Here is a 23,402-nt window from a genome sequence, read left to right as displayed (position 1 = left end):
TCTGGAATAGAATCATAGTCTTTGGGTGATGGGTCAGGTGAATAAAAAAATTGATGTGGGAGAGTAATTCTCAATGTATTTCTTTAAAAATCTTCCTTTGTTCGGTGAGTAGTGTGTGGTATTGTATTATCATGTGACATATATGGTCGTTGTTTGTGTGACATAAATGGTCGCTTGCTTCAATGATCCACACGAACTGTTAGAATGATATTCTGCGTTAATTGTAGTCCCTTTTGGTAATCTGGTCCCTTTGAATGAGTATCTTACCAACAGCAAGAACAGAACGTTGGTTAGTTACGAGGGTGATTTAGAAAGTAATGCCTCCAAGCCCATTACTCGGCCAATAGTACTTCAAACATTCTAAACTGTTTATCGAACCGATGTTTAAGCTATAGAATGTCACTTGTTTCATTTTCCTATCTCTTCTTGTTTCAGAGTAATGGAGCAATCCATGGCATGCACTGGTGACGACCGGTTGGAACAGGGGCTGTGATTGAATTTCTGACTGCGGAAGTTGTGCTCCCAGGAATATTCATCACCGGGAATGAGTCGTGGATACACCATTAAAATCCAGAAATGAAGTGTCAGTCGATGGAGTACCATCACACGCCCTCTCCTCCGCTAAAAAAGTCATTAAAGTTGTCCCATCTGCTGGCAAAGTGTTGTTGACATTCTCCTTCATCCTGCCTATAGTCTGGATCTTGCGCCCTGCGACTTTTGGCTCTTCTCCAAACTTAAGGATCACCTTAAGGGCCGACGCTACAGTTGTGGCGCGGGGATGAAAGCAGCAGTTCGGCAGTAATGTCGCCAGCAGCCACCACAATCGCCGACGGCATGAAAAACCTTGTTTCGCGTTGATGCAAGTGTGTTGCCCGTAATGGGGACTATGTTGAAAAATTAGTGTTGTAAAAAAACGTTTTTTTTTCTGTGAAGTTTTTTTTCAATAAAAAACATCGTTCTTTTTCATGTTTTTTTTCAAAAGTCTGTTTTTTTTCTGGCAACTATTATTTATTGATTTATGTTGCAGATTATTGAAATAATCAATAGAACTTGAGTCGAAGCCCTCGTAACTTACAAGTCGTTTGTTTCTTTGTACCTATACGAGCAAAATTGTGTGATTATTCCTTTCGACCCCAGGTCATTTTTGGCGTTTTCCTACATTTCCAGTTAGTGACTTATTGCTCAAAAACTATTCATTCGATTGATATGGTTAAGACCTTGTTTTTTAGAAAATGGATGTGGCTACTTTTGGTGTAAGTTGTATTGCAGTGTTTCCAACGGGTGGGAAATTATTGAGGGAAATGTAGGGATGATAATTTACAAAAAATTCCCTAAACGAAATTCAAAAATTTTTTTTCTAGCACCACTGCTCCTATATGGGTTCAAGTCACCAAAAACATCTTTGGTGTGTTGACAAGGTACAGTGAAATCCTGAAGTCGCTGGCTTCCATTCAAAGAGGGAAAGAAAATATTCTGTCATACACATGAAATTTTGACACTTTTTACGCCTCAGAAGCAAAAATCAAATATGCCGGGGTACAGCTACTCTAATTATCCTATGGAAAGAGGAAGCTTTCAGGTAGTGGTAAATTTGTTTCAATGTAGCCAGTAAGAGGGTAATAATAGAGGGGAAAAGGGAAATTTTCCGAATTTCTCACCTAATAGCGGGAATTAATTGTTTTGGCTGGAAACGCTGCCATCAGATAGACGAAAACTATCTGAAAATAAACCGTAGTGCTTCAAGAATATATCCTACTAGTATCATGGCGATATAGAACAAAGTAAGCATGAAATTTAAAAAAAAATCTCATTCTACCTCAGAAATTCACCATTTTCTTACCATTTCCAGAACATGGTTTATTATAAACCTCAACTGTACTTCCCCTAATTATTCTAGTAAAACTTTTTATGGTGCGCTGTGTAGGATAAGGATGAGGCTGTTAGACACTGGTACATTTGTTCGAATGTAGCCAACAAGAAGGAAATAATAGGAATAAAAACAAGAATTTTTTCCAAAATTTGCCCCTAAAATCTGGAATTAAATTTTTTTGTAGCTAGCAACACTACTATCAGACACACACAAACTATCTTAAAATAAGCTTTGGTATCCCTTTAATATATCCTACAAATATTGTGACGATATCTAATAAAGTAAGCATGTCAATAAAAAATATCTCATTCTACCTTTAAAAAATCACAGTTATCTTTCCAATTAGAGAACAAGGTCCACTGTAAACCTCAACTGTACTTCCCCTAATTATCCTATTGAAACTTTCTATAGTGGGTTGTGTAGAGCAAAGATGAGACTTCCAGATACTGGTACGTTTGTTCCGATATAGCCAATAAGAAGGAAATAATAGAAACAAAACATATAATTTTTCCAAAATTTCCCCCTAAAATTTGAAATTAAAATATTCTGTAGCTGGCAACACTGCTACAAACAGACGCAAACTATCTTAAATTAAACATTGGTACTCCACTAATATATCCTACAAGTATTATGGCGATATTTAAGGAACAAAGCTTCTAATTACCAAAAATATATTACGGTAAACAGAAAAGTAAGAGAAAAGTAAGGGCTAGAACCTAAATACGAATTTTACGTGCGCCCCCTAATTACCCCATTGTAACGATCTGTACTTTCGTTTGTTAAGTGAGAACAAATGTTCGATTGGCTTAAGTTGACTTGCACTCGGACGTATAGGTACGGATTTATAAACAAAAATTCCTAATTTTTTTCCCAAATATAGGAGAATTTTAATTTCCCTAATTGGCAACACTGCGCGCAGGCCCGCCCATTTGATGTCAACAGTTAGATATCCATCCGAGGTATCTACCTGGCAAGTCTTAAGGATGTCTTTCTACAACGAAGGAAGCTACAGGGGGAAAAAATAAAGGAAATTCGAAATTACAAAATTCTCGAATTTTTGACTGGGGTGAAATTTGAGAAGGAAATTCGACACCAGAAGAAAAAGAAATTAATATGTTAAACTATAGTCCAACCACATTTTGCAAGAATAATATCCCGATATCTTAGTGTCCACACTGGAGCGGATTAAACAAGTGACACACCTGTGTGTGCCACTTTGGCCACCTGGGCCACCGAGTATACATTATTACATTTGATTACATTTTATTGACTACTAAATCGTGTTGTTGTAGTTATAGTCTCGACAAACAATAATATCGTTGTAAACAATAACTTTATAAGGAAAATTTTCTCTCCTTTTTACATCTTAGTTCCAACACTGTTGGTGAGAAATGTAGGGTGTTTCAAAATAAATTTTGGGGTTTTAAATCTTCGTAGTACTTATTACATTTTACGTACAATTATAAGCAATGCATCAAGTAAAAGAGCACCTCAAACAGTCTTTGCTACAAGTGTTCAATGTGAGATTCATTCGTCACACGGCACACATCTGGTCGATAGGCGAGAAAGGCCCATAAACTTTCCGCCACATGGCACAAAACACATACAATTTAGGGGAGTTTCGTCTCAATTGTACCATCTCATATGGATTTGCTGACGGCTAGATACAAACATTATGAGTGTTCACATTAGCTCTTAGGTGAAAAGTCGATTTATCACTGAAGAGACACGATCAAGAAAATCTTCATTGTTATGCAGGAATATTTCACTTGCGAAATTGGCACGTAAACCGTAGTCTGTAGGCTTTAGACCTGTAGCAACTGCAAACAATAAAGACGTAGTTGCAAGCGTCTCCTTAATATTCTTCACACAGACGGTTGCACTGTACACGTTCAGTCTTTATTAAAACACAAAAAGCTTTCTGCTCTCTAGTCTCCATCTTTGCTACTTGCTCTTTCTAACGGCAGACAGAAGAAACAATGCATGTACATGCGTGCATACAAAACTGTTTGAGTTGCTCTTTCATTTGATATAATATTTATAATTGTAAGTTAATTGTAATAGATACTACGAAGTTTCAAAACCCTAATATTAATTTTGAAACACTCTGCATTACTTCAAATTGAGTCATCCTATATTCAGGTCCTAGTCAATTTGTCGCCTCGTGCAATGGCATAATTTGCCGCCTCCCCCTTTTTCCAGAAAGAACAAATCTTAGAAGTCATGATTTTAAGTATGTTACTCCAGCATGAACAACAAAGGTGAGGGTAAGTGCAGTCGCACTCAGAAAGGCTTAAATACTTACTAAAAATGCAATTCCGTTGTGTCTGTTTTTTTCTTTAAATGTTAATCTATTATGATAGTGAAAGATAAAGCAAACACACCTGAAGAGGAAAGATGGTAATCCTTTCTATAGAATTCACTATCGAGCTTCAATCTCAATGTATCAGTTTGCAATTCCAGTGCAACTAGCTCTTTTATCTTTATTTCTTGATTTTTCTTCTACATCTTCTAACATTTTTTTTAAATGTTTCTATCTTCAATGATAAGGAACTTGCTTCTGACAAAAACAAGACTACTTTCATATCAAAACTGTGATAACTTAATAAATGGAACAGATATTCACTACTATTCGAGAATTGAATTCTTGCATTTGACAACAATCAAGCAATTTGTGCTCGGATTTATTCGACCATTTGCTTTAGGATTGTCCATGTGGCCTTAAACTAATGCAACCTAAACATAATTTATGAATGTAGTATTCTAATAGGTCAGCTTAGTAAATGTAACTACCATCATCATGAAGTCTGTTTTAAACAAGAAATATTTAATTTAAATAATATACTTATGACAGATTTTGCCGGACCATCCAATCTTGCCGTTCCACGCAAATGCACGTGTTGCATACAGTGGCGTATTTAGGGGAGCTTCCGGGCTTAAGCCCTCCCCCCGACATCTTACTTACTATAGTAAAGTATATGAAATATTTTGCAGAATTTTCACATTTTCAGGCAAATCCCCCCGAAAGTTAGCAAAGCCCCTCCCGAAACAAAATCGTAAATACGCCACGGCATATATGGTAGAGCCGGCTCTGCATATCATATATATCTAGTCGACAAATTATTTATGAATGACATTTAGAAAATACTATTAGGCAAATTAGTATTAGTTTTTACCTTTAGACAAGTTATTGGAACTTTATACTGCTCGTGACATTATTTTCGTACTTATTAAAGGCCTGCATTCGCGAAAAAACAAAATTTCATTTCTACTTTTATTTCTTAGTTGATATTGATGAAAACTGCTGAAGCCCGAATTGTTAATAGGTATGGTATTCATGTAAATTGTAAAATACTTGTAGCGTATCAGTATCTAGCGGTTAATTTATGTTGCATTTTACGGTGATTACACCTACATAAAAATATTTCATACTTAAATAGACGTAAGATGCATTACAAATGACTGTTTGAAAAAAAAACGAAATTTAGAAAAAAAACGAAAGCCAATGTTTTTTTTTTAAAAAAAACGTTCATTTCTGAAAAAATACGAACCGTTTTTTTTCTATTTACAACACTATGAAAAATGATGCCACCATTTGCAGCTGACATTGCAAGCTTTCCACTGATACCTGAATCGGTGCTATCTATCAAATACAAATAAAGGTATCGCCTTGGAGGCATTATTTGCTGAATCACTCTCGTAAATTGTAGTTTAGCATTCCCTTCAGCACGGAGGCTACATAAGACATGGACTTAAAATTTAAGATGGAATCCGAACCCTCCGAATTGCTTCACATTTTAAAGGATCTTCCATCAGGAATCGAATCCAAGACCTCATTTTCGAAAGACGCACTTGCTAGCCACTGGATTCGCGAAGAGGGACCCCATAGAATGTTCTTCAAATGGAGGTTCTTCTAGTCCGCCACTCTTTGCTATTGGGTCTTAATATTATTTCCCAGAACTCTGGAAACATCCCTCGTAATTCGACTTAATGCAATTTCGTATCGGGCTGACTACTTGCCATGACTTAGAAATTTAAAGAAATTAGCATGCAAATGATTTATTCTGTACATCCTACTGCTTCTAAAGACAGAGCAGTGCTGCTAATTTTGTGAAGTATTACATAAAGGAAGTTTTACGAAACTTTTGCAAGAAATGAAATGTATACTGACTACGAATACCCATTCATACTCGTATAAATTTTGGGGGCATGCCAGTTCCTGCGCCCCTGCATTGAAAAAAAAAAAAAAAAAATGAAGTCCAGATTTAAGGAGAAAATGGGGATCATATGCTTTCTGTTGGGAACACAATGTCAAGATTGTGGTGTGAATCGTAATACTGGGTGAAACACCGTTATTTCCTGTGGTGACGTACGTCAGTAAGTGAGAGCGGTGCTTACTGTTTTCACAGGAGTAATAGGTGCTCTCACTTATTGACATACGACAGGAAATAAGGGTGTTTCGATTGACACCACCAGTATTACGATTGACACCACCGTCTTGACATGGTGTTCCCTACAGAAAGCATATTATCCCCATTTTCCCATTAAATTTGGACTTCCTTTTTTTAGTGTGCTTATTTCTTTCTGCTACAAGATGATAATAATAATAATAATAATAATAATAATAATAATAATAATAATAATAATAATAATAATAATAATAATAATAATAATAATAATAATTCATTTGTATTTAGCGCCCGAAGGCAATTACAAAGTACAAATTGTTAATTTTATAATGGTGCAGAATGTGTTACATGTAAAGTAATTGTAACAACTAACCATTAGTCATGTTTTGTTCACTTACAGTTAATAAGTACCAGATATAATAATAACAATCTTTACACTTTATTAAGTAACATTTGGACTCATTTTTGTTTAAATATTGAGCATTTCATTTGAAATATGTTCAGACCCATAGAATGTGGATAGTTTTTAGCTAAATTTGTTTTGTTGTCAGGCATATAAAACATTTGTCTGAATCTCAGGTTTTGACGTAGGCAGCAGAATGGTAATTTACCTAAGAAAGGCATATTATCCTCTTGGTTATCAATAAGTTTTTTCAAGTACAATACACATTGAATAAACCTTCTATTCTTCAGTGGCAAAAGCTGAAACCTCCTGAGAAGTATATTGTAAGATACATAATGAGTTGGTATATTATCAATTTTATAACTAATATATTTTAATATTTTCTTTTGTACCTTTTCTATTTGTTGCTTTGGTTTTTGGTAGAATGGTTCCCAAATTATAGAAGCGTACTCTGATTTTGTTCTAACAAAAGACTTATATAATATTAATATTGTTTTTATGTTTTTAAAATGACAGCACGACCGTTTAATAAATCCAAGCATTTTAAACGTCTCATTTGTTTTGATATTCATATGATATGTAAACTAAAGATTTGCATCAAACCATACTCCCAGATCCCTGACAACTTCTTTCCTCTCCAGTACTTGATTCCCTATATAATATATTTAAATATAACAGGTTTCTTTGTGCTCGAAAATGTTACAACATTGCATTTTGAAATATTGAGTTCAAATTTGTTTCTTCACACCATTCACTCAACCTCACCAGATCTCTCCGTAAGATCTGATAGACTTCCTGAATGTTATTGGATGCCACATCACAATGTTTAAGATAAGTTATTTCTAAATTAGTATTATTATCTTAAGTTACATCTGGTTAGAAAAAGAATAAATAAAATTACAGACTTATACATAGTTAAATATAATCAATTAAAGCATATGGGATTTCAAATCATAAAAAAAAGAAAAACAGTTCTATTGTGGTACGCAACCGAATTGATGTGCAATCTTGAATTCTGCTTTCATTTCTACAATCCGCTTACAATGGCGGTACCGGCGCTATGATGTTGGAAGTCCGCTTCGGCTGAACATGGTATACAGGGCCGTTTTTAGCCTCTCCGGTACCCTAGGCACTTCAAATTGTTACGTCCCCTACTATTTCCAGAGCACCCTTCTTCAGTTATTACCTTGTCAGTTTTGGTTCGGAAGGGATTTTCTCTTAACTCTCTTAGAAACAAACGCTAATAATTGCTGCTAAATAAGCAAGTGACGAGATAATCCCATACATGTACGAGAGATTGAAATTTGTTGGGCGCACTTTTAATAATAATACACTCATCAAAAGTATATTATAATTGAGGCCTATTCCGGAAGAAGGGCACATAGACCGTTTCCGTGAATGGAGAAAATGAGCCTTAAAGATTTTATCAGAGCATATGTTATTGTTATATGCTCTGATAAAATCTTTAAGGCTCATTTTCTCCATTCACGGAAACGGTCTATGTGCCCTTCTTCCGGAATAGGCCTCAATTGTTGTTTTCTTTTTTATATTATTATTATTATTATTATTATTTCATCATGTTGATGTTCAGTTTATCATATTAAGTGACAAGCTAGTAGTTTTAAATGGATGGAGGTTCATTTATAGGTTTATCGTAAATTATTATAATTAAAAAGTGCACAAGGAATGATTTCCACAGTCTCGGCTTTTGTCTGCTAATAGCAGAAAACACGTATTTTTCCTAATATTAGTACAGTTAATAGTTTGTCGCCCCCAGTTATCCTGACACAATTATCCTTAAGTATTCTTCTTTAGCAAGTAATATAAATCTCTATTTTCAATTAACAAAAGTAAAATTATACGTACCACATTTATATCAGTAACCGAGATCTTAATTTGTTTGTAACCAGGTAGATGAACCGGAACGGAAATGACGTTTTCTGCAACAGCGTATTTTAATTTTTCTCTTTTTTCGCCCTCCAATTCTTTGCACCCCAAATCTTTTGCACCCTAGGCACGTGCCTAGTGTGCCTAAGTCGAAAATCGCCCCTGATGGTATACATATGAGAAACTTCTAATACAATAATTCAGATTGATAGAATTATTTATCCGAGAATATGGGTGATCAAACTGTGATTTGTTAGCTTTATTGTAGGCATTTTACAATCAAATTTAATTACTTCTTATTATAGTGTTTGCTTCATTACCAATCGACAACTGTCTTATGCTCCTAGAAAACCCCCAGGCTCTGCGATTCTGGAGACGGAACCGTTGCGTTGTGATGAAAAGTGAATTTGCATGCGATCGCCATATAACATAAGAAAGTCACCTAGTATTCTGGTAAGGTGATAATAAGCTATACATCCCGCTCGCCTCTGTTCCCCATTCAGGACAGCATTGTACGTTCATAATGTCAGTCTGTAGTTATTGCGTATATTTCAGGCATCTAGTGATTTATAGACTTCGGCAGCGTATCCATCCCCTCCCCCCCCAAAAAAAAAAGAAACACTAATAATAAATAATACATAGCAAATTTTACCAGAAAATGCAGCCATATACTGAGTCCATCTTCGAGATTTAGTCTCGCCTGTATCTTGAATCTTGAGAAGTAAGGAAGAAGGTTGTGTATCTTCGTCCATTATTTGTTGATGTATAATTCATGGAACAGAATTAGTGACGGAAATTCTGAAATGGAAAACAAAACTTCTGTTCAATGATAAAAAAATCTCTACAAGAACACTGAAATCACACGATATTCCGTTAGATGATTAAGAAATTTTATATCAAGTTGTAACTACGACGTTACTCGTTAGGTTTGATGGAACTGTATTCTGATAAAGCATATTGAAAGATCCTGTTAATAAATACGCAATATCACTTTCATGTATTCCAAAAATCATTCACAAGAGAAAAAAAAAATGAAAACACGTGCCGTTACAGGACGAATTCTACGTTATAACAGTACGCAACGAAATATTATTTTTAGTCTTGACTCTTGACTTTGGCATTCATGTCAGTTTGGCATTTAGTCTTGGTATATACTCATGGTCTCTGTTGCACGACAATGCACCCGTGCATAAGATCTTATGCCGTCAGTCTATGGCCGAAAAAGTGATCGATCTCAATATCCCCTATATTCTCTTGATTTGGCTCCATATGACTTCTGGCTACTTCTAAAACTGAAATTGACGTTGATCGTTGAAAGGAAGATGTTTCGCACCATTCCCGATATTTAAAAAGGCTTCGACCGTGATTTTGGAGGCAATTCCGAAATGGGAATAGCAAAACTGCTTTCCCAAGTTCTACAATTCTTTGGAGAGTGTATTAACCCTCACACTACCTAGATTTTTTTTTTGTAACGTGTACTACCAGGGAGGGGGGTAATTTTGTGCCCATTTGTTAAGATTAAATATATCTTAAAAAAAACAAAAAAAAAAACAAATTAGAAACACTCACAAAAATCTACAGAGACTGAAGTGAACAGTACATGGGATAAGACTATTTATTATAGTGCCATCTAGGAGTGACACTTCTAAATGTCAGTCACATCTCCTACCAACGGGCAGTGGCAGATCAAGGGGGGCGATCGGAGCCATCGCCCCCCCAGAAGAGGGAAACTTTCTTATTTTATATATATATAAATAAAAACCATCCCAGAGTTTGAAGCTGTTAAAAAAGTAACTCTAAGTAGCAGTATGACAACCCACCGCCCCCCCAGAAATCGGTCCTAGATCCGCCCCTGCCAACGGCAGGATACTTTGTGCGCATCAACTTTAAAATAACAAATTTATGAGACACGCTAACGTGAAACTCAAAATAAACAATACACAAGGAAAGACTAACCGCCAAAATTCAGAAAAGGTTGGATACAGCTATTATACTGCCATCTAGGAGTGACACTTCTAAATGTCAGTCACATCTTCTACCTAGTGTTGTAAATAGAAAAAAAACCGTTCGTATTTTTTCAGAAATGTACTTTTTTTTTTAAAAAAAAAACATTGCCTCTCGTTTTTTTTCTAAATTTCGTTTTTTTTCAAATAGCCATTTGTAATGTATCTTACGTCATTTATGTCTGAAGTATTTTTATGTATATGTAATTACCATAAAATGCAACATAAATTAAACACTAGATACTGATACGGTACAAATATTTTACAATTTATATGAGTAGCGTACCTACTAATAATCCGGGTTTCTGTAGTGTTTCACCAATATCAACCAAGCAATAAAAGTATAGATGAACATTTGTTTTTTTTCGTGAAAGTAGGCCTTTAATAAGTACGAAAATAATATCACGAACAGTATAAAATGCAAATAACTTGTCTAAAGGTAAAAACTAATACTAATTTGCCTACTAATATTTTTCTGAATATCATATATAAATAATTTGTCGACTAGATATATGATATGCATTGCTGGCTCTACCATATGTGCAACACATGCATTTGCACTGGGCTGCAATATCTGTCATTAGTATTTTATTTAAAATAAATATTTCTTGTTGGAGACAGACTTCATGATCATGGTAGCTAAATTTACTAAGCCAGGGATTTACAAGGGGGGCTATGACGCAAATTGCGTCATTGAAATATATGGGGGGTTAAAAATCTATATAAATATGCTTGAGGGTGTGTAAAAATTAATCGAAAAGATTTTTTTTTTTCATGGAAGAACACCTACGGATAGACAATTGAGGGGGGTGCGTCATTGACATGAGGGGGATGAGCACACTGACTAAGCGGACCTTCTATTTGAATACTACATTCATAAATTATGTTTAGGTCGCATTAGTTTAAGTCACATGATGAGTGCTAAAGCAAATGGTAAAATAAATCCCAGAATAAAGTGCTTGATTGTTGTCAAATACAGGAACTCAATTCTCGAATGCCTGTTTCCTTTGGCTAGTTATCAAAGTTCTGATATGAAAGCTTCTCTTGTCTTTGTCGCAAATAAGATCGTTATCATGGAAGGTGGAAACACTTTATAAAAAAAATAACAGATGTAGAAGGAAAATCAAGAAATAAGGTAAAAGAGCTAGTTGCACTATAATTGCAAACTGATATGTTGAGACTGAAACTCGATATTGAATTCTATATTGAATTCTATAAAAAGCATTACCATCTTTCAGATGTATTTGCCTTATCTTTCACTAACATAATAGATTAATAATTAAAGAAAAAAAACAGACACAACAATATTGTATTTGTTATAAGTATTTAAGCCTTTCTGAGTGCGAGTGTAGTTTCCCTCCCTTTCGTTGTTCATGCTGGAGTAGCATACTTAAAATCGTGACTTTTAAGATTTGTTCTTTCTGGAGAAAGATTTAGGCGGCAAATTACGTCATTGCGCGGGCGACAAATTGCCTAGGGCCGCGGCCGGCCCGATGATATGTACACTCATGTCCACAATGGTTGTCGCATATCTATAACTGTCTTCTTGTAAGAATATAATTTGATAATGATTTTGCAGGGTACTTTTAAAACTGATACTATGTGTATAATCGGAAAATGTATATTTGTAGTAAATTTCAAAGGAAAAGAATTATAAACACGAAAATGAGAAAGAGTAAAATAAACTGTTGCTAAATGGACAAGAAAGTTTTATTTTCGTTTTATTGTTCTTATTTACTGCTGTTTTGACATGAAATTTTCCACATACATGTCTTTGCCGATTATACACATACTGACACTATAAGAAATACCAGGCGGATTCGTTATCAAATTATATTCCTACAACAACATATTTATAGACATGCGACAATAATCTTGGACATGAGTGTACATACAAGACATGGATATAGGATGACATAATTTGAAGTAATGTAGGGTGTTTCAAAATTAATATTAGGGTTTTGAAATTTTGTAGTGTCTATTACAATTAACTTACAATTATTGTATAAGTATTATCAAATAAAAGAGCAACTCAAACAGTTTTGTACACATGCATGCCATGCATTGTTTCCTCTGTCTGCCGTTAGAAAGAGCAAGTAGCAAAGATGGAGACTAGAGACCAGAAAGCTTTGTGTGTTTTAACTTTGCAAAGACTGAATCTGTAGTTACAGTGCAACCGTCTGTGTGAATTGAATGTTTTGTGCCATATGGCGGAAAGTTTGTGGGCCTTTCTCACCTATTGACTCAATGTGTGCCATGTGTCGAATGAAGCTCACATCGAACACTTGAAGCAAAAACTGTTTGAGGTGTTCTTTTATTTGATGTATCGTTTATAATTGTAGATAAAATGTAATAAGTACTACGAAGACTTAATTCCCCGATATTCAATTTGAAACACCCTGCATTTCTCAGCATCAGTATTGGAACTAAGATGTAAAAAGGAGAGATTGTGATTGTTTACAACAACGATATTAGTATTAGTCAAGACTATAATTACTACAAGAACACAAGTTAGTAGTCAAAAAATGTAATTAAATGTACACACGTAACCCTTTCGGACCCAGGTGGCCAAAGTGGCACATACGGAAGTGTCAATTTTTTAATCCGCTCCTGTATGGTCACTAATTAAGATATCGGTATATATTTTTTTTGCCAAATATGGTTGGTCCATAGTTTATCATTTTAGTTTCTTTTTCTTCTGTGTGTCGAATTTCCCTCTCAAATTTCACCCCAGTAAAAATTCGAAAATTTTCGAATTTTCTTTATTACTTTTCCCCTGTAGCTTCATTCGTTGTAGAGAGACCTCCTTAAGACTTGTCAGGTAGATACGTCGGATGTATACCTAATACGCTGGTGAAGTAAACGTCATTTCCGCTTCCTGTTCAGCTAGCTGGTTACAAACAAACCAGCTTTAAGCGGGTTATATGAAGAAGCTTACACGGTACTCGCCTATGAAAATGATTTGTTTCGTTTTCGTATATAACCATAACAGTTTAAGAGGTACATTCATTTTTTTGTTTGTTTGTTTTCCCAAGAATGAAATTACAAATATTGTACTATGTAACATATTAAAGAGAAACAAAAACAAAGCCACATTGTACAACAAGCGATATAATGATTAATTACTTATTGCGGGAACAAATATATATCAATCTTTTTGAAGAACACTTTCTCTTCTTGCATATTCTGCCAGAAAGAAATTAAAATACACATATTTTTAGCAAACGCTTCTTTGCTCTATCTTTTTTTGTTCGTTTGTTTGTGACATTTTAAGGCTAATTTCGCTGTTTAATATATATTAATACTCAGAACACTGTAAAATCGTTTCTTGGTAAACTGATAATTGAATCATACCTTTAAAGGCATGCTATAATCTTCGACAATGCCTGCCCCAGCATGGAGTGTGATTCTCACCTGCCTCCGCTCTTTCCGATTCTCACCAGCGTAAGTTCGATAATAATTTTACCTTTGTGGTTACATATATGTGTAAAAATTTGAAACTCTTGATACAATTGAGATTTACAGGCAATGGATGATTTTAAAATTGGTAAATGGCGTTACACATATATGTAAGACAAAAGCATTTAAGCAATCACAAGCTAACCTAACCTTACCATATGAATGTTGGTAATAGTATAGTACAGGTAATATAGTAAAGTTTAAACCGGACTTGTTACTTTGTCTCATCCCGTTTGACATAAAATATAATTGCTCGATCCTATCGCTCTACGCTCCATGAAAAATACAGGATCATTTTTTGAAAAAGTATGTGTAAAATTTGTCTAATCTACGAAAATACTTCTGTGCAAGAAAATTATGTATGTAGAGGGAGAACATAGAGACAGCGTTAAAAATGTGCCATGGTTACTAAGAAATTGAAATACAAATCCACTTGTAGTGATTACTAATTACTAGCCCTGGCTAGTGTACGCTTTTCGTACCTGTCTTTCTTTCACGCATACCCAACTTCACTAATCTACCTGATCCCTACAGATGCATCCTTATATCGCTTGAGCTTCAAGCTGCCCTTATTTATCATAGATGTAGTGTTACGTGAAGTGACCACCCAGCGTAAGTTGGTACGTATTCTCCTTACGAATTTTAATACATGTATAGTCTGAAATGTTACAAATCTGTACGCCGTTTGTGGTAGACGCAAAAAAAAAAAAAAAAAAAAAAAAAAACAAGATGACATTATATAAGATAGAGAGTTAACCTTTTAAATTATTTAATTATTTCTGGTGACACATTTCAAGTTTAACAGTGACAAACAAAGAATGGACACCCGCTAACAAAAGGATGAAGAATAAATTAGGAAATTATTTCCACGAAGATGCTAAGTTTCTGAGATTATGTATTCGTAATTGTATACTTTAAAATGCATTGGTTATTCTAGCAGCATAACAATTTTCAATAGCTTTAAGTAAACTCAATATAAAATTATTATTAAGGGCGCTCATATACATGCGTGGGATTCTCAATCACTTCTTGTCCAGCTAGTTATTGGCGATTGAAGAAATTAAAATGTAGAGCAATTTTGTTTCATATTATGATAAATATGGCCTTTCTGTAAGTATAAAGTAAATATATTCACTGCTATTCGTTAAATATGTAGCCTCATATTTATACTTTAAGTTCGTTTTTCACAAGACTCACAACTGCCACGTACAACGCCATTGAAACTGCCTTAACAACACCTTAGCAACAGGTTGTTTGTAACCAATATGGCTGTCCCCAGTAAAATTCACAGCAGACGACTTCAGCAGCGTATTGTTGTCATCAATTGGACGGGCTTGCGCGCAGTGTTGCCAACTACGGAAATTAAAATCTTAAATTTGGGCAAAAAATTCGAAATTTTTGTTATAAACCGTACCTATACGCCCGAATGCAAGTGAACTTACGCCAGTCGAACATTTGTTTTTACTGAACAAACTCGGGTACATATCGTTACAGTGGAGTAATTAGGAAACGCACGAAAAATTCGGATTAAGGTTCTAACTCTTGATTTTCCCCTACTTTTCTCTTTATCGAAATATATTTTTGGTAATTAAAAGCATTGTATCTTAAATATCGCCATGATACTTGTAGGATATATTAGTAATGTACCAGTGTTTATTTTAAGATAGTTTTCGTCTGTCTAGTAGCAGTGTTGCCAGCTACGGAAAATTTTAATTCAAGATGTTAGGGGAAAATTACGTGTTTTGTCTATTATATCCCTCTTGTTGGCTACATAGGAACAAAAGTACCAGTATCTGAAAGTCTTGTCTTTACCCTTCACAACGCACTATAGAAAGTTTCAATAGGATAGTTAGAGGAAGTACAGTTAAGGTTTACAGTAGACTTTGTTCTCTAAGTGGAAAGATAACTGTGATTTTTTTAGGTAGACTGAAATATTTTTTAATGACCTGCTTACTTTATTAGATATTGTCACAATACTTGTAGGGTATATTATAGGGATACCAAAGCTTCTTTTAAGATAGTTTGTGTGTGTCTGCTAGCACTGTTGCCAGCTACAGAAAATTTTAATTTCCGATTTTAGGGAGAAATTTTGAAAAAAAATCCCTTTTTGTCTCTATTATTTCCCTCTTGTTGGCTACATTCGAACAAACGTACCACTGTCTGAAAGCCTCGTCCTTGGCCTACATAGCACAGCATAAAAAGTTTCGGTAGAATAATTAGGAGAAGTACAGTCAAGGCTTATAATAAACTATGTTCTGTAAATGTTAAGAACATTGTGAATTTCTGAGGTAGAATGAGATTTTTTTAAAAAAAATCATGCTTACTTTGTTAGATATAGCCATGATACTTGTAGGAAGTATTCTTGGGGTACGAAGGTTTACTTTCAGATACTTTACGTCTGTTTTATGGCAGTGTTTCCAGCCTAAACAATTAATTCCCGATTTAAAGTAAAAAATTTGGCAAATTTCCCTTTCCCCTCTATTATTTCCCTCTTGCTCGCTACGTTGCAACAAATGTACCACTACCTAAAACTCTTCTCTTTCGCCTACAGAACGCACCATAAAAAGTTTCAATAGGATAATTAGAGAAGCTGTAGCCCCGGCATATATGTTGGTTTTTGCTTCTGAGGAGTAAAAAGTGTCAAAATTTCATGTGTATGGAAACAGAGATTTTTTTCTTTCTCTCTTTGAATGGAAGCCAGCAACTTTAGGTTTTCACTGTACCTTGTCAACGCACCAAATAATTTTTTTAGGTGACTTAGACCCATATGGCGACAGTGGTGCTAGATACAAAAAATCTTGAAATTCGGTTAGGGATTTTTTGTAAATTTTCACCCCAACATTTCCCTCAGTAATTTCCCACCTGCTCGCAACACTGCAATGTAACGTACACCAAAAAATAGCCACATTCCTTTTCTAAAAAACAAGGTCTTAACCATATCAATAGGGTAAATGGTTTTTGAGCAATAAGTCACTAACTGACAAAGTAGGAAAACGCCAAAAATGATCTGGGTCCGAAAGGAATAATCACACGATTTTGCTCGTATAGGTACAAGGAAACAAACGATTTGTAAGTTACGAGGGCTTCGACTCAAGTTCTATTGATTATTTCAATAATCTTCAAGATAAATCAATAAATAATAGCTGCCAGAAAAAAAACAGACATTTGAAAAAAACATGAAAAAGAACGATGTTTTTTATTGAAAAAAACTTCACAGAAAAAAAACCGTTTTTTTACAACACTACTCCTACCTACCCTACTTTCTGGTGGAGTGGAGTGTATCCTACTTTATGCCCACCAACTTAAAATTTAAAATTTTATGACACACACTAACGTTCAATTTGAACCACCAGTGGCTTATTTACTATTTTGTTTCGGGGAGGACTTTGCTAACTTTCGGGGGGGGGGGATTTACCTGAAAATGTGAAAATTCTGCAAGATATTTCATATACTTTATTATAGTAAGTAAGATTTCGGGGGGGGGGGGCTTAAGCCCGGAAGCCGGTACTGCTAGCTTTAGATAAACATGTTGAGTAATAATATATATTCTTAAAATTTTAAAGAAACAATTAGAAGAGTAATTACAAAAAAAAATATATACTGTGGGGGGGGGGAACAAAAGTACCTCCCCCCTGTTGGTAGTCAGAGGGTTAACTCAAGAAATGTCTATTTTAAAACGGTATTGCAACCTACCAGTCCACAATGTCTTGTCTTTCATTTCTCATTAGTCACCTTTCTTACTGGATATATACAGTAGTACATAATGATTTAAAAAAAGAATCACAAATACATCCTATGTCGCAAATATTTTTTTCCTTTGTAACAAATGGCAGCTGGTGATAATCGTAGCAAAAAACGTGTTCTTATCTTTCCTTTGAAACGAAAAGGTATTTTAATGACTTGATTTTAGTGATATCTTGTTTAAACCATTTACGAGCACAAACACCGTGCTCGTGGGTTTTCTCGGGATTCTCCCGTTTCCTCCCACTTTCTTCATCCCACCATTTCACTCATCTCTCATCATCACCGTCTCCTTTAGCCTAATCTGCATAACCGTGGGACGTAAAACTTAAAGATTTCTTTTCATTTTTTCATTTCCACGAGCATGCATGCGTTTGTAGAAGCTACTCTTTGCATAACAATAATTCGAGGATCAATAAATGTTACAATATTTTGCGTACTTGTGTTTTAAATACAAATACAAATAGCGTTGTTTCGTTTCTCAGAATACAACAACAAAAATTTAAAATTTTGTAGGTTATTCCTTCTCTTACGAATCCTTTCCTTCTCATCCGAATCGACGTTAAACAATTTCAGTTTTCTCTAAATTACTGATTGGCAGTGGCGTATTTAGGATTTTGTTTGAGTCGTTGCTATGCATAACACGGGGAAGTAGGGGAAGGCAATTGCCCACTTGCGTTTGAGCATTAAATATATTTTAATCAATTGTCTACTAATATACTAGAAAAAAAAAACGTGAAATTCGCGTCAGTGGAGGATTTCCCCCCAGGGAAATCTAAAATGACGATCCTGCAAACACATGTTGAATATTTGTAATCTCATTTCAACTTAACTGAATTCATTTTAGAAAACAAAAATGAAAATGTTCAGTTTTATCTGTGTGCGTTTTTACCTGAAAGAAAATGTTGAGGCGAGTTGAAGCTGAAATACACTGATTGCAGTTTTAATGGCAAGAATTGCAGACTGGTGAATTTTATGTGATATGATACATAGACCCTACAAAAATGTAGTAGTAAATCTAACCTTTTATTATATTCATAGAAGAAAAAGGAAGCATCCTTTTGGCCTAATTTAATTCAAACATTTACCTTTACAACTAAACGATGTAAATATTCATTTGGTATAATAACTAAAGTCCCATTATGTTGATATCTGTGCAAAATTGGTGTGGAACACCAGTTTCGCTTATCAGCTCCTTTTGGTGTTACTGACGACGGCCGACTTGAATCACAACCAACAACGGTCGAAAGTAGGATAGGAAAAACGAAAGAAAGTAACAACTAAGAAAAGGAAACAGAAGAGTAGAATGGACGAAAGAAAGAAAAAAGAACACAGTTCTTACATGGAATGAAATCCGATAAATACAGTAATATCTCTCAACAAACAGCATAAGAAAATGGAAAGTGAATGAAAATCTTAGAAGTGGTAAGAGGGATTATTGTACATGAAATGCGAAAAAGTAACAAATTTATTTCGGGGAAGGGGTGTTGAGCCCGATAGCCCCACTTTAAATACGCCACTGGTCTTTGGTAAGTGAAACTGGCACATTTCATCATTCTTGTCGTGACAAGCAAGTTTCAAAATCCTACATAAAATCATGCCGAATAATTAAAATTCGATACTCTGAAAATATTCGATAAATTTGACATTGAACGTACCGTAAGTTGTCCGATCTAGGGTGGTGAAGAGGTTAAAACTGGTTCTGAACATTGCCTAATACTAACACTGTTCTAAAAGAAACAATACTAAATTCGTTAATAAAATAGGATAGAAAATGTCTAATGCTTACGTAAAAGTGGTGAAGTTGTACAGACCGGTTTCTGCTTTCCGCATCCTAAGAACTGGTAGGGAGATAACTTGTAGGTAATTGTGAAATGTTTTTCAGATAATTTTCGTTATCATGTTCCCTACGTATTCTTTATTATCAGTGTTTTTCTCTTATTAAAGAATATCATTGTCGGTTATCAACATGTTGCATATTGATATTAAAAAATAGCGTTCTATTGGCTTATCAGTTATCTGTTGAATATTTATTTTTCATTTATCGATGGTTATTTCCCCAAGCTACTAGGGAAATATTATGAAGTTGATGTTATCAACTTGTCTTTTTCTTTCTTCGAAACGAAGCCGTATCTGTTGTTTCGCAAATGATAACCTGCTTGAATCTCGTTTATTAGGTATGGAGGGAATTGCGGAAGCAAAAAGACCTAGCGGAAGGCCATGATTGAAATGTACGGACCAAACAATGCAAACAAGGATTTTAGGAATGATCCAAGAAATTTATCAAAAAATTGCGATCGTGGTCAATATTTAGTTTGTGGATAAGGGGCCACAACATTTTTAAAAGACCCCTAAACCAATTTTTCGTTTTTTTTTTTTTTTTTTAAGGAATAAATTTATTTAGGGTTTAGATTTCTGGTTTCTCGGCATCTCATGGCCATTTAGCTCGTCACGTTTTGAGGCATGACGTCTCTCGGCGAGCACACTATCCGGGGAAAGGGAAGGAAGAAAGAAAGTTAGGTACCACCCCGGCATTTGCTTGATGTGAATGAGGAAAACCCAGGGAAACCTCATTCAAGGTGGCTGGCCTGAAAAAGCTGGTACTCTTTTTCGACCGAGTACCCCCACCGGGAATCGAACTCGGGACCGCTCGCACCAAAGGCGAGAGCGTTAGCTACGCGGGGCCACGGAATTAATTTATCATACTGAGTTCAATGATAGTTTGGGTTTGGCTACACTATATGTAGTTCTCCAGATATAAGGCGTACAAGAACATTTTTGACTGATATATATATATATATATATATATATATATATATATATATATATATATATATATCGGACCTTTTGCACCAATTGGATCAGGACCACCACAATATTTTTGGAAAGCCCCTAAATCGAGTTTTCGTATTTTTTGCGGAATAAGCACATCATACTGAGTTAAGTCATGATTTAGGTTTGGTTACGCTATATTTAGTTCTCCAGATATAAGGAGTACAAGAAAATTTTTGGCTGAAATATATTGGATCTTTTGGACCAATTGGGTCAGGGCCACCACAACATTTTTGAAAGGCCCCTAAATCGAGCTTTCGTATATATATAACACCATACTGAGTTAACTGATAGAGTTTGGATACACTCTATGTAGTTCTGTAGATACGATTGAAACATATTGGATCTTTTGATCCAACAAAATATAAGGAAGAAAAAGTTTCAAAGAGCTGTTAGTAAGCTACAAAGTTACAAAGAAGTATGGCCCAGGACAGGAAAGGGTGAAAACTGTGCGAAACCAATCGAGAGATTGCTGACCTCACATGATGATGAAGCCACTTGAAATGTAACCTCTTCACTGTCTAGATTTGTGGTTTCTGTCTTTGTTTACCTGACGCCCTATCCCCTGTATACTCCACATCCCCCTCTTCTTGCCGCTTGTTGGTCAGATTGCTTTTGCGATTTCAGATACGGCATTGAATTCTCAAATCTATAATCACAATTTATTTCTATAAAGGTAACCATGAAAGTTCAGTCGCTTTTTCATCCACCACCTTCGAACATAGATATGTCACCTAAGACGTACCTGGAAGATCAAAAATAGTATCCATCAGCATCAACGACTTTTTGCCAACGTTCTGGAAAGCCATGGAGTCCTTCCCGATAGAACTTGGTGGGCCGTGAAGCGATGAAGGTATCAGTGTATTTAGCACCTCTACTAGGAATTTGAACTGGAATCCTCTAAGATGATTGACCAAAGAATGGAACAGGTGATAATCGGACGGTGCAATGTCCGGGGAGTATGGCGGACGCAATAGTGTTTCCCATCCAAAGCGGAGAATGGTATCCCGAGTCATCCTACGCGGGGCTTAGCGTTGTCCTTTGTGATTCAGAAGTGCTGGCTCCAGAGTTTTGAGTTTTTCTTGAACACGGCTCAACTGCTGACAGTGGACAGTTGCATTGATGCTCTGAACAGCTCGTGGCAATTCCCGATGCACGATGCCGCGAGCAGTCCACCAAACACACAGGAGGACCTTCTTCTGATGCAGTGCTGGTTTTGGCTGTTTGAAACCGTCATGGGATCCTAACCAATGATGACGGCTCCGTTGGGATGATTCCGGAAAAGTTTCCAGAACTTCTCCCAAATTTGTGGATTATAACACGGCATGAGTATGTATTACTGGAAAGCATACTTCATTTCTAAAGAATATCATTAATATAAATATCGTGAGTCTAAGATAGTGTGTACTTCTTTATTGCTTTTATGATTTTCCTTTCTTCCTTTTTCGTTTCATTTTTTTCTTACAATTTCTGCACTATATTTTGATTTGAATTTTTCTTTTATCTTCATTCCAATTACCCCTATTTCAACAACTCGAAGAACACTGGACTGAAATGTATTGTTTTTACATGCGTTTCTTTAACTTACAATGGTAGAATCCTGTGCTGAAATCTTAGAACCTTAATTTATCTCATTTTCTGACATAGTACATTGACGAAATTTTGCATAGTCGGCTGAAAATACAACACTCCATTATTACTTTCATATGTGTTAATATTGCTCTTTACTACGTATTTATCCTGTCCTGTTATGCAACCAACACTGTTCCAGAGTAGTTGGGTACAGTATAACATCCAGGGAAACTGTAAGTTACTTTTCAGATTGTGAAAGTGCGATCCGCGGAGACTTCAAGAACTAAATGTGAAGAAAACATTTTTTTTAAAAAGTAAAAAGTACGAAGCGTAAAAAATAATAAAATTAATGCTTTTATAAAATACCAAGAAAGGATTCTTCTGTGGCAAAATGAAGGAATGGGTCTAAGACTATCTAAGACTATAAAAGTATTTGGTGCGATTGCTTATAATGGATTGCAGCAAACATTTAGAACGCCTGATGTTTTTAGTCTTAATCCGATTCCTAAATTTTTTGCGGGGGGGGGGAGCGATGGAACAGTGGTAGAGTGTTTATCTCTGGTGTGCGGGATCCTTGGTTCAATCCCAGCTCAAGCCTTGTGGTCGGCAAATACAGTGTGCGTGGATATTCTCGGAGTTGTTCTCCCATGTCCTCCCACTTTCTTCATTCCACTATTTCATTCATTTCTCATCATCACCGTCTCCTTTACCCTAACCGGTATAACAATGGGACGTAAAACTTAAAGATTTCATTTCATTTCATTTCTAAATTTCATCACACAACATTTCTACTATAGAAAATGCATTGAATTATGGCTAAAATGTAGAAAATAAAATGAAATAAAAATATATTTTAAAAAAGTGCTTTCCTTTTTTAAAAAAACTAACAAACAAAATAAAACAATCAAACTAAAAAGAAAAAATGGTTTCAACAACATTACTTTTAAGAAGAAATTACATTTAGGCATGACCAAAAGAAAAACCATGGTGAGAGTACTCTCATGTATACATAAACAATTTTAACTCTTCAATTTTGAAGTAATGTTATATGTAAATATACATTAATTTATATTATTAATAAAAAAGAATGTTAGGGTTATTAGAATAGTAACATTATATTATAACATTACGTCAGATTGAAGAATTTATCGAAGAGCGCGGTCGTTCGTTTTAGTCGAGCATAAAGATTTTAAAAAACATAAGTGTCTTGGAAACAGATTTATTGT

General features: G+C 35.1%; 1 protein-coding gene across 2 annotated transcripts in view; it reads right to left on the bottom strand.

The window, feature by feature from the left end:
• The window catches only part of LOC145667036 (facilitated trehalose transporter Tret1-like), a 36,865-nt gene that overhangs the window by 2,657 nt on the left and 10,806 nt on the right, over positions 1-23,402 (bottom strand). Inside the window, exons 1-2 of one of the 2 annotated variants that reach the window (XM_081734728.1) lie at positions 19,562-19,614; positions 9,222-9,367 (exon numbers count right to left, since the gene is read on the bottom strand). In XM_081734728.1, the coding sequence (XP_081590854.1) occupies positions 9,222-9,321 (100 nt within the window). In that variant the 5' untranslated portion in view covers positions 9,322-9,367; positions 19,562-19,614. Of the gene's footprint in view, positions 1-9,221; positions 9,368-19,561; positions 19,615-23,402 lie in introns of those variants that run through there. The other variant, XM_081734729.1, reaches the window with a different exon arrangement.

The sequence above is a fragment of the Thermobia domestica genome, chromosome 12 (genome assembly GCF_964235325.1).
Source record: "Thermobia domestica chromosome 12, izTheDome1.hap1.1, whole genome shotgun sequence".
In the NCBI taxonomy this organism is placed as follows: Eukaryota; Metazoa; Arthropoda; class Insecta; order Zygentoma; family Lepismatidae; genus Thermobia; species Thermobia domestica.
Note: the sequence above shows the minus strand (reverse complement) of the source record. Positions and strands in the feature narration are given on the sequence as shown.